This window comes from Trifolium pratense, linkage group LG7, assembly GCF_020283565.1.
Source record: "Trifolium pratense cultivar HEN17-A07 linkage group LG7, ARS_RC_1.1, whole genome shotgun sequence".
Taxonomy (NCBI): domain Eukaryota; kingdom Viridiplantae; phylum Streptophyta; class Magnoliopsida; order Fabales; family Fabaceae; genus Trifolium; species Trifolium pratense.
In genome coordinates, this window is record NC_060065.1 from 11,948,827 (window position 1) to 11,960,926 (window position 12,100).

The window sequence follows — 12,100 nt, forward strand, 5'->3', positions numbered from 1 at the left end:
ACTATTACAACTGATTAAGGTTCAGTGTTCACTAGTCGAAAGATGCAGGAATTTGCTGAACAAACAGGGTTTAAATTATTGACTTCGACACCTTATTATGCACAAGCAAATGGTCAAGTCGAAGCAGCCAATAAGGTTATTATTGGATTAATTAGAAAACACGTTGCTCAAAAGCCAAGAAATTGGAATAAGATTTTGAATCAAGTCTTATGGGCATGTAGAAAGTCCCCTAAGGAATCAACGAATTCTACTCCGTTTCGATTAACTTATGGTAATGATGCTGTTTTGCCTGTTGAAATTTATCTACAATCTATTAGAATCCAAAGGCAAATGGAAATACCAACTGACCATTATTGGAGTATGATGTTTGATGAATTGGTTGATTTAGATGAAGAAAGATTAAGGGCACTTGATACTTTAACCAGACAAAAGGAAAGAGTAGCAAAGGCCTATAATAAGAAGGTTAAGTCAAAAACCTTCGATGTAGGGAATTTAGTATGGAAAGTTATTTTGCCAATGGACAAAAAAGACAGAGTTTTAGGCAAATGGTCACCAAATTGGGAGGGACCTTTTAAAATAATTCAAGTATTTTCGAATGGTGCTTATGAGATAGAAGAACTAACTTCAGAAAAGCGAACATTGAATATAAATGGTAAGTATTTGAAAAAATACAAACCAACGCTTTTAGAAGTTAAGATTACCACAGAATGAAATTCGAAATAAAAAATAAAATGGCATGAGTAAATAAAGTGCCATAAAAGGCAATTGTCAAGGTTACAAACCAAATAAAAAAAAACTAGATAATTGTTCAAATTATAATAAAAGTACTAAATAAAAAATCTAAAGTGAACACTTAGATTTAAAGTCTGCATAATGGTCTTTGATGAGACCAACCTCCACGCTTTGGATCTTGATAGCGTCTTCGAGAGATTTGATCTCCTCTTTGATCACAGCAGCAACACTGAAGTGAGATATACCCTCTTTGGCAGCATCTCGAATGGATTCTTGCGTTGTAGCAGCAACAGCTTGTTCGATCTTAGAGCGCTTATCTTGTTCTTCCAGAATCCTTCGTTCTCGATCAGCAATTTCAGCTCGAAAGGACTGGATCTCTGCTTCCCATTTAGCAATGTTATTGTTGCATTCTTGGATGCCAAGGCCTGGTTGCTGAGTTTGGGCTTTCATTTGTTCAACCTTCATTTGAGCAGCTATAGCCTTCTCGAACAAAGCGTCATAAGCAGCTTGTTGACCAGCAAGTCTATGAGAATTGCGCCTTAGATTCTGTACAGTAGTTGCAAACTGATCCAAGATGGATTCGAGCTTGATGACCTTTCCCAAGGTTTCGACATCATTATGTAGATTGTGCAATCTATTCAGGAAATCTTTGTGCTTGAAAGCATTCGAAGGATGCTCTTCCACAGATGCCAAAATATCCCCGTTGATGAAATATGAGTACAACTTTGATATGAGAGAGTCCTGTCGAACAGAAGAATTAATCTCTGAATCTAAAGCAGTTGAATTGCTAGGCCCACTTGAGTTGGGAGGATCAACATCTTTTTTGGATAATAGAAGTTTTAGAGCAGCTTCTGGGTCATTCCTTTTTAGAGCAATAAACTCTTCTTCAGGGAGCCCAATGCTGGCTGACAACTTTGATGTAGAAGTTTCAGGCAACAAGTCTGATCCTCCAGCCTCAGCCTCTTTCATACCCTCAGAGTCGAAATCTTCTTCTGAAAAAGTTTGCGAAGTTTCTACTTCGACTTCGACTGCTGCAGATTTAACCCATTCTTTGAAGGGTGAAGGGTTTTTCTGGGTTTCTTCAGAGTTAGTCTTTCCTTGCTGGGCTTGGTCTTCATCTTGCACAATTTTCTCAGAGATGGTGGCTTCGCTATCTTTAGGAGTTTCGCCACTTGCTTTGTTTGAAACAAGTTCCTGGGAAAAAGAACAAATTATGAGGAAATGGTCATTACATAGAATTATTCAAAATAAATGCAAGCGTTTCGATTGATACCTCTTGAATAATATCTTGCTGGGGTATTGCTGTTGGTGGATCTATAGGCGCATCAGGAATGGTTGTGTCTTCTTGAGTTTTCTCTGGAGAAGTAGGCTTCTCAGCGTCATTCGAAGCAGATGGCTTAGTCCGAGGATTAGTTTCAGAAGGGTCACTCGAAGACTTGGACTTATTTTTCTTCTTCTCTTTGGGTTTGTCTTCTGAAATCTTCTTCTCTTCTTTCTTCTCTTCTTTCTTCTTTTCCTTCTTTTCCTTCTTTTCTTTCTTTTCTTGCTTCCTTCTTCTCTTCTATTCTCTTCAACTAAAGGGTCATCAGATGGTGTTTTCTCTTGAACAATAGCTTCAACAGGCATAAGAGGCTTACTCCTCTTTCTTTGAAAGCTTGTTTCTGTTTCTTCCTGCACCAGTTAAAATCGAAACATTAGTTTTGATATGAAAATGATGATTTTCGATTTGGAAATTAAAAGTTGCAATAATAGCAATAAAAGTTGAAACCTGTTCATCTTCACTTTCGATTACAACGAAAGGCTTTGACTTCTTGGATGGGCCAGTTTCAATATCTACAGTTGGTCTTTTTCGAGGCTAAAAAGAGAAAGAATGAATAAAAGGTAAAAAGCTTGTGAAGGAAATGGAAAGGAAGAATTCGATTGAAATTACCTTAGGAGGCTCTTCAACCTTCTCCAAAGCCTCTTGCAACTGTTTCTTTGTAACTGCAAAAGACAAGCAAGACAAGTAAGTTGTTTCGAACATTATGGAAGCAGGTAGCAGGAAAAGTAAACATTGACTTAAGATAAAATAAGTTACCTGTGGGCCGGACTTGTTGTTCGATTCGATCAATTTGAGGCTGAGTGAATCCACTTTCCAGCCTGGAGATTAATACTTGATCTCCCAAATGTCTGCTGTAGTAGTACTGCCTCCACCAATGGGCAAACTCTTGAGTACAGTAGTAGGAGAGGTTGAAATCAAATGGCTCGAAGCCATAAACGTTGTTGGACGCGACTGTCATATATTTCTCATAAAGTGTAGAAGTGATGGTAGTACCTAAGACAATGTTTTTCTTCCTCAAGTACATACTCCTGGGTCGAAGCTGTGAAAGCCCAAATTTTCTCGAGACAAGATTTGGTTGATAACCAACCAAACCATATTCTGATGACAGGGTTCCAATTCGACAGGATAGTACTGTGGGATCCAAGTAAGCGGTCCAAACCTCATTGACTTCTTCTTCAAGGTCAGGGTTTAGAACTGGGATTTCTTCTACAAACCAGTAAGGACCAATGGGTCTCTTCACGAAAGGGGCGTGCTTGGGTTTAAACTCGTTAATGCCTAAGAAGATTTTCATGTACTTCATGAAAAGCTGTTGGGAGTTTTGTTCGAGTGGATTGGGCTGAAGTCTAATTAATCGAATGCCTTCTACATTCCTCCTGGCTATTGATTCTTGGTGTTCAGTAGGAACGAACAAACCAAGTTCCTTCTCGAAAGTGGAATTTAGCCACAATTGCAATAGGCACATGGGTCCAGCGACCTGAAAACCTCCATCAGACATGGTCTTCTTAGACTTTGACTTAGCAGGGGTCAGACCTTTCAGATTATCACAAACTTCACCAATTGACTCATACAGAGTTGCTAGTAATAAACGTCCTAGACCAAAGTGTTGTCCTTCATGTATTTGTACGGCCATAGGGATAAATTTCCTAGCGATTTGTAAAGATCTGGAGCAAAATACATAGTGGGATAACCAAAGATTGAGGAAAGCCACATGTTCCTCGTCAGAAACTTCCTCATTATTAGGACCTGAATGTTTAAGGATGTAGGCAGAAAAGGCGTTTTCCTTATAATTCAAAGTGATGTTGTCACTCGAATCTGAAGGGCTATAGGTTTTTCCAGTAGGTCTTAATCCAGTGATAGCTGATACATCAAAAAGGGTGGGTGTCATCATGCCACTTTTAAAGTGGAAAGTGTTGGTGGACTTTTCATAAAAATGCATGACAGCTATCAACATTTCAAGTTGATATTTAGGTCATATCCTAGAAAATTGGATTAAATCAAAAATCCCATAGTCTTTCCAGAAATCTCCAAAGGCTTTTTCCACTCGATTAAGCCATAAAACATAAAGGTTGTTTCCATAGTATGGGTGTGATCGAAAGGGTTTGTAGTTATTCAAAAAGTACTCGAAGCTATAAGGTTTGCTATTAAAAATCCTAGGTTTTCATGTCTCGAAACATGGAAAGATTTTATCTACTTCTCTATCTAAAGAAAGATCATCAGGAAGTGGACCACCAAAAGCATAAACATTCTTTTGAACAGCAAAAGGAATTATTACCTGACTTTGCCAAATCAGTTTGTGTTCTTTGATGTCTCTGGGTTCTGGAACGTACTTTATTCCACCGTCAGCGATCGGAAACTCAGCCCATTTACCAGCAAAGGGGATTTCAGTAAGGTTCGCCGAAGACGCCATGAAAGCTTGAGAAAGAGATGAGAAGGACGCAGATTTCAGATCTGAAATAGAAAGTTCTGGGTTTGAACTAAAGATGAAGTTCAAGAACGAAGAGGAATGTTGAAGTTTAAGGAGTTGGAACGTTTGGAATTGGGAAGAAGTTGATTTTTAGATCGTGGTTGGAAGTGGAAGAAGTTGGAAAAGTGTGAACTGATATTTTCACTCGTATTTATAGCAGCTTTTTAATTAAAATTATTTTAATTAAGTAAAAAACAAAAAGGCGCTTTTTGCCTTTTCCCATTCAACTTCCCAAAGTGACACGTGTGCCACTACTTGAGAAGTGTTGCAGAACGTGACAGTTTGTGGAAACGGAGCGGTTGCAGTTAATTTCATGATATCATCAAAATGAGTCGAGATCATGGAATTTGAAGCAGGGTGCTTTAAAAATGCCTATCTCTTATTTCATTCGAACCATTCAAATCGAAATGGGCATTTTTGGGGGAAATTTGTTATCCCATATTTTAGGTCGAGCTAAAATATGCTTTTACCTCTGGTTCCAAGGACATTAAATCTGTTAAAGCATATCAATTATGATTTTCATAATTCAGGGCTTTAAATGTCTTCAAGAACAAGATAGATTATCTCTAATCATCTCATTTATGAAGGTTAAGGGTAATGTCTTCAAGAACAAGAGAGTTCTAATGGAAAGTATTCTTAAGAAGAATGGATTCTTTGTCCAATCTAAGTTAACTTCCTTTGTACTGAGGAAATTATGCTTTTGAGTAAAGGGTGATTCGATTGCAGTTTTAGAATCGAAATACTTGTGATTGTGGACTTAGAATATTTTTCATCTTTCAAATATGATTCGATTTCGACAGTTGCAGTGTTTCAAGGCTTTGTTTCATTACAAATGAAGAAGGACGCGTGGCAGAAGACTATTTGTTTAACGTTAAGTAGCAGTTACTTAGTTTCTCTATAAATAGTAGTTTGTAAGTCGAAATAAGGGTCACAATTCACTTACACAAATTCTCAAACACTCAAAGTATCCATGCTACAGTGAGAAAAGAGTACTTCGAGAAAGATGTATGAATCAATGAACCATTTTACTTTCCTTGTAACCTTTTACATTTCAAATGCAATTTAATCTTTTCAAAGTCTTTACTTTCGAAACATTTATCTTTTGCATTTACATGGTTCTCTCATTCGAGTGAACTGTTTTGTTATTTTCTATTTGATTTGTGATTCACCTTTCTTGTGTTTCATAAACTTTGCTTTACAAGTTACGCATTTAAAACCCTTTTGCTTTAAATACGGTTTTATTGCAAATTGATGTTATATTCAATGAAGAACATTCAAAACTCTTTTAATCTAACGCACAAACGATTGTCCTGAGATTTACTAGTTGATCTCTCAAGTAATTAATTTAAACTAGCGGTTGTTTACCAAAAATCAGTGTAAACAGGCACGTGAGTCTTTCTCTCTCTCGAGGTCCACCCTCTGATAGAAAAAAGTTCCAAAAAACTCTTCATCGGTCGTTCGGATGTATCTTTGTGCCAATAGAAATCTCATATCATGCATAATCATGCATTAATCCTCAAGTGTTAGGTCGATACTAGCATGAGTTAGAACGTTGTTTATGTGACGTTATTAGCGTTGAAAAAAATATAAATGCAACAAGAATTAGTCAATTTTTCTAAATTTTCTTTTTTATAAGAATTAATTTTTTTAAAAAAACTTATGTAGTTTCTCCTTTTTAAGGAACTAGTGTCGGCGGTTCGACTGAGGAGTTTGACGCAGTGAACTAGTAAGACCAAGTATGCTCAGGTGTTGATTCGAAGAGTGCAGAAAAATAATAGTTGCGCCATGAGCGTTTGAATTCAGGAAAAATAACTGAAAGAACTAATATAAGATAAGCATATACCAAAAAGTTGTATTATAGACTGAGATTATTAGTTCCAAGTCATGAAGTGAACGAGTAGGATTTCCAAAAGTAATATAAGCAAGTGATAACGCAGTGGAAGATGATGATTAGTAACCCATTGAACAACGAATCATGATCGGTTAAAAGATGAAGTCTAGAATCTGAATGGGATTATAGACAATGCACTTGGTGATGGATGAAAAGTTCTTGAATTTCACGGACGAAATTCTTTTAAGGGGGATAGATTGTAACATCCCACTTTAATTATTAAAAGTGGTAGGTGGTAATAATAATTAGAGACGCTTTTAAAATAAGTGAGTAGAACTTATCACACAAATAGAACACCATGACTTGTGGTCCACATGTATTGAACAAATGCTAAGAAAGGACTAAAGTGGGACCCACACTTGGGTTATAAACCACATGACCCATCGACCAAACCATTCATTTTACATTATTTCACTACCTGAGAAACCAAAAATCAGGAAGCCACACTCTTCTTCTCTCACGCGAACAACCTCCCACCATGGCTATGTCCAAAAATTCTTCCTTTCCATAAATTGAAGCTTTGCATGTATCTGATTCTCTCTTTCTCTACTAAATCATGACCCAATCCAAACCAATCTTATGTTCTCTTTTCCTTGTAACCCTCCATGGATAAGAAAATGCATCTTTCATGACAAAGTCTTGTCTTCTCATATTGGAGATGTGTTGGACGAAATTCAGATAAATTGGAGCCATGTGGAAAAATCAAGGGTTAAGTCTTGTGTGAGTAGGAATTAAGGTATGGTTAATGGTTTATACTCTCCTCTTCTTTGTCTAAGATTCATTCCAAAAATCCAATTTGTTGGATATTTGAATTGGCTTAATTTTGCTAAAACAAATATACTAACAAGATGTTGGAAAACATGTTACAACATCATATTTGCTAAGGAAATCTCGCGCATTTAATGAGAGCATCTGCTATATATGGAAATCCACTTAAGAGCACACTTAATGAAGATTTGATCTGATCAGGAGCTTTAAGGATAAGACAAACTTAATGGAATAGCTGGATGACTTATCCTATCCTCTAAAGTCCTTTAAACACTTTTGGAAAGTCTTGATATATCCTTAATGAAGATTGAAAAAGTATCAGATCACCTTTTATGATTCTCAAGGAGCGTCCTATTGATTGTGAAGCAAGAGGAGCGTGCTAAATCATTATATATACGAAGACTAAGCTCAAGACTAAGCATCTTATTGAAAAAGTATTAGTTACACATATTGAGTCTTGTTGAGTCTTTTATTGTTTGATTGTAATTCTTGCTTGTGGATTCTATAACACGAGTTAAGAAGTAAGTTTATTATTTTAAGGTGACTCCTAAGCTTTGAAGTACGGAGTTTACCGTGTGTGATTCACTTGAAGCTTTTAAGCAAAAGTGAAGTAGTGTCTTGGTAAGTTGTTGCCACATCATTCCCAACATTATTTAAACAACACAGGTTGTGTTGTGTGAGTGGAAGTGAGATGAGATCTCATGTCTAGGAGTTCATAGGCAGAAGTTGCATGAGTAGTGTCGAGGTTATAAGGCGTAAACCAGGGGTTTGCTGGAGGTCTTAGTTTAAGGCGTAAATCCTAGGGTTTGCTGGAGGTCTTAGTAACTAGAGCTATTAGTGGATTTCCTTCCTGGATTGGTATCCCCCAGAGTAGGCAGTTGGCTGAACTGGGTTAACAATTACTTGTGCAATTTATTTTCTGTCAGTATTTTATATGTTATATAAGATGTGCCAACAATAGATACAACATTATTCGTAAAGAAGTTGTTGGGACATCTTGGGTAACATCACTTGAGTGATACCAGAATTTCAATTGGCATCAGAGCAGGCACCCTGTACTGTTATTTTGGGTGAGCTCCAGGGAAAGTACTTTCTGGTACAATGGATAAAGAAGGAGGGTCAGTGTCTAAACCCCCTTTACTGACAGGTCCTGAGAACTATGATTATTGGAAATCTCGTATGGAGGCTTTCATAAAATCAATTGACAGCAGGACATGGAAGGCTGTGTTACGTGGATGGGAACCACCAATGGTTCTTGACAAGGATGGCAATAAAACTGATGTAAAGAAGCCATATGATGAATGGACAAAAGATGAGGATGATCTGGCACTTGGCAACTCCAAAGCCTTGTATGCAATTTTCAATGGTGTGGATGCTAACATGTTCAGGCTTGTCAAGAGATGTATTACTACTAAGCATGCTTGGGAAATTCTGAGAAAAGCTCATGAAGGAATGTAACGACCCATTTTTCGTATTCGTATATTTTATTAAATGTTATTTTATTTATTAATTGGCTTTTATTATTTTAGTGAGCGGCGAATAATTATTTAGCCGAGCGTAAGTTATTAGACGCGAGAACCATTGTTTTGGGCTTAATGGGCGTGAGAGGCAATGGGCCTAAGCCATTTGGGCTTGGTTCATGACAATGGAAAGTAGTATAAGTAGCAAGTCAAACACATGAATAGTATCACAATTCATTTCTTTGAGCTTTGAGTGAGCAAGAGCAAGAGCAAAGCTAAGCTAGGGTTTTGGCTAGGAGAATCACGAGCAAGAGAGGAGAGGAAAGGCTTGGATCATCATCTTTGCTTAAGGTAAGAGATTAGAATTCATGATTCTTGAGTGGCAAGGAGAGGGGAGATTGTCTATGTCTCCATTCCCGAACTCTCCCACTCAATTTCTTTTAGACTTTTGATTAAGCTTTTGTATGTGAGTGTGATGTTCTTCATCATCACTTTGTATGTGTTAATCACTAGCTTGATTTCATGAAAAATATGTATGTGTTTGAATCATGTTTGAAAAGTTTATGAAAGTTGCTTAAAATCCAAGTAATTGGCATGATTTTGATTGTTTGAGGTATTTGGATGTTTAGAAGGGATGATTAATGTTCCTTGATACCATATATGTTTGAAATGGCCGTTTATAAGAATTTATAACATGTTTGGATGAATTTTTGAGTTGATTCAATGTTAAACCGCCTTAGATAACTCAAGAACAGATATTCCTTTCTGGTGTAGTTCGCTAAGCGACCAGGAGTTCGCTGTAGCGAATATGTTCGCCAATGCTCGCCATGAGCAGGTGATCCCCTGGTGAGGTTCGCGTAGGCTCGCTAAGCCTTCGCTCAGCGAATAGTTCGCTGAAGCTCGCCAATGCTCGCCATGAGCAGGTGACTTCCTGGTGAGGTTCGCCATGTCTCGCTGAGGCTTCGCTTAGCGAAGGCCTCTGTGACAGCAATTTTTGTTGATGTTTGTAAGTGTAATTAGGCACTTGTAACATGGTTTAAGGGTATCCTTACATGTTTGTTGATACATGTTGATACTGTTAATGCTTATTGTTAATCGTTATATGATTGATAAACGTGTATGCAATAAGTTGTAGCTTAAAATGAGCAATGTGATGTTTTGGCATTAATTTGTAATGTTAAGTGAATGTGTTAGGATTGTGTTCCCGCATTCATAAAAGAGTAGCTTCGAGCTAGATAATATCATATGGTTGATATGTGTATACATACATGCATTCATTATTGTATGTGAACATTGGAAACTTGGGTTCCAATAACGAAAATGGATTATGTGTCCATAATGAAGCCGAGGATCGGATTAGATGAATCCATGAGTCCGGAGTTGCTATCCAACAGGATATAAAACTGTGTTGGCTTATCCAAGGGAGATAAGATGGTTCGGTAAGTTCCGACATATCCAGCAAGATATAAAACTGTTCTTGGTCCACCGTTGGTGAGACACCTTGGTACCACATGCATTTAGTCATGTCTAGGGATGGCATGACAGTGAATTAATTGGCATTAGATGCATTAGGGTAAATGTGCATATTAATTGATAAGTGATAAATGTCATATGATTGACTAAGTTGTTGTCTGATGTTTATAATAGCTTTGTGCTAACTGTTGAACGTGTCTTGGTACAAGTGTAGAGTCCGTCATGACTATAAAATGAACAAGTGTAGAGTCCGTCATGACTATAAAATGAATGATTAATTGGTAGTCGTATTTGTTGATGTATGTGCGTGAGTTAGAATATGTATTATGTAGTTCGAAAGTGTAAGACCTTTCTTATGCTCGTATGTTATGCGATTATGTTTTCTAACTCTCTGCTTTGTGTTATTTGCTGGACCTTTGGGGGTTCAGATATTCAGGCTGAGGACTGTGCCGACGTTTAGACTGCTGTTTTAGCTTGGTGTTGAAGTACCTTTTGGTGAGGAGACTTAGCATAGATTACTCCTCTTAGTACTAACTTTTGGTTAGAGTTTGTAAATAGTAAATGCTCTGGTAATGTAACATCGAGTCGGGGGTTACGCTTGGATTTCATCGTATATCGGTGTTACCTTTTGATATGCTAGTTCTTGTATAAGTGACATCCTTAGGGATGAATATGGCTTATGTATATATATATATATATATATATGTATATATATGCATGCTTGGTTTGATTGAATCCGCTGTTGCTTTTCATGTTAAATTTCATGACGCTCTGTGTGTATGCTTGTGTTTTAATTACCGCGTGGCACTCTGCCTTTACACTTGTTGAAAAGTTTTTAAAATTACGTTTTTAAGGGTAGTATGGATCAGGGTGTTACAATAGTGGTATCAGAGCAGGTCGGTTCGTGTGAACCAATTAGGACTTTTCTTTTCCCCGTATGAGCATGTGTAGGGAACACTGTTAGTACTTTCTAACGTCTAGTTGTGATTCGTTCAGGAATCATGGCTGCTGCGAGAACGAATTCCCAGATCGCGGAGGCTTTGGCCGCACTCACCAACATAGTGGTTAGAGATCATCAACCTGGAAGAGAGGTAGAGATGAGGTTGGAACGGTTCATGAAGCAGAAACCGCCAACATTTACCGGAGGTTACAACCCGGATGGAGCTCACAAGTGGCTAGAGGAACTTGAAATAATTTTTGAAGCAATGGATTGTTCCGAGGAAGGGAAGACAACCCTTGGGACATATGTGTTGCGCGAGGAAGCGAACGTGTGGTGGAAGAACGCCAAGTTGAGGCTAGGACCCGGTGGTATGGCTATACCATGGGCAATGTTTAAAAGAGAATTTTTGGTTAAGTATTTTCCTGTTGATGTGAAGAACAAGAAAGTGGTGGAATTCATGGAGTTGAAACAGGGAAATATGACGGTAGCTGACTATGCCGTCAAGTTCGAGACTTTGTGTGCGTTTAGTCCGCATTACAACACTTTGGAAGCGGAGAACGACAAGTGCGTGAAGTTTGAAAGTGGTCTACGTCCAGACATCAAGCATATGATTGGATTTTCACAGATAAGGGATTTTGCGACCCTTGTGAATAAGAGTAGGATCTGTGATGAAGATGGTAGGGCAAAGGTGAACTACTACAAAGCTGCGAACGACCGAAAAGGGAAAGGACAAGAGCGCGGAAAACCTTATGACAACCGCGGTAAAGGGAATACAAGTGGTGGTAAGAAGCCGGTGAATGGGAATTGTTACAACTGTGGAGAACGGGGTCATATGTCTTATGATTGCCCGAAGAAGGGAGATAGGTGTAAGAATTGTGGAAAGCTGGGCCACAAGACCGAAGCTTGCAGAGTAAAGGTGGTGTGTTTCAATTGTGGTGAAGAAGGCCACAAGAGTCCAACTTGTAAGAAGCCCAGGAAGGTGATGGGCAAGGTGTTTGCTTTGAGTGGAGAGGATGCTAGCCAAGAGGACAATCTCATTAGAGGTACGTGT

General features: G+C 38.1%; 1 protein-coding gene across 1 annotated transcript; it reads left to right on the plus strand.

The window, feature by feature from the left end:
- The first annotated feature begins 42 nt into the window (after window positions 1–42).
- LOC123895852 lies at window positions 43–711 on the plus strand. Its single transcript, XM_045946328.1, has one exon. It carries the CDS (start codon window positions 43–45, stop codon window positions 709–711), a length of 669 nt encoding a protein of 222 aa, XP_045802284.1.
- The last annotated feature ends 11,389 nt before the right edge of the window (window positions 712–12,100 follow it).

Excerpts from the sequence above, each read along its gene's own strand:
- LOC123895852 (XM_045946328.1), top strand. The coding sequence starts at position 43 with ATGCAGGAATTTGCTGAACAAACAGGGTTTAAATTATTGACTTCGACA.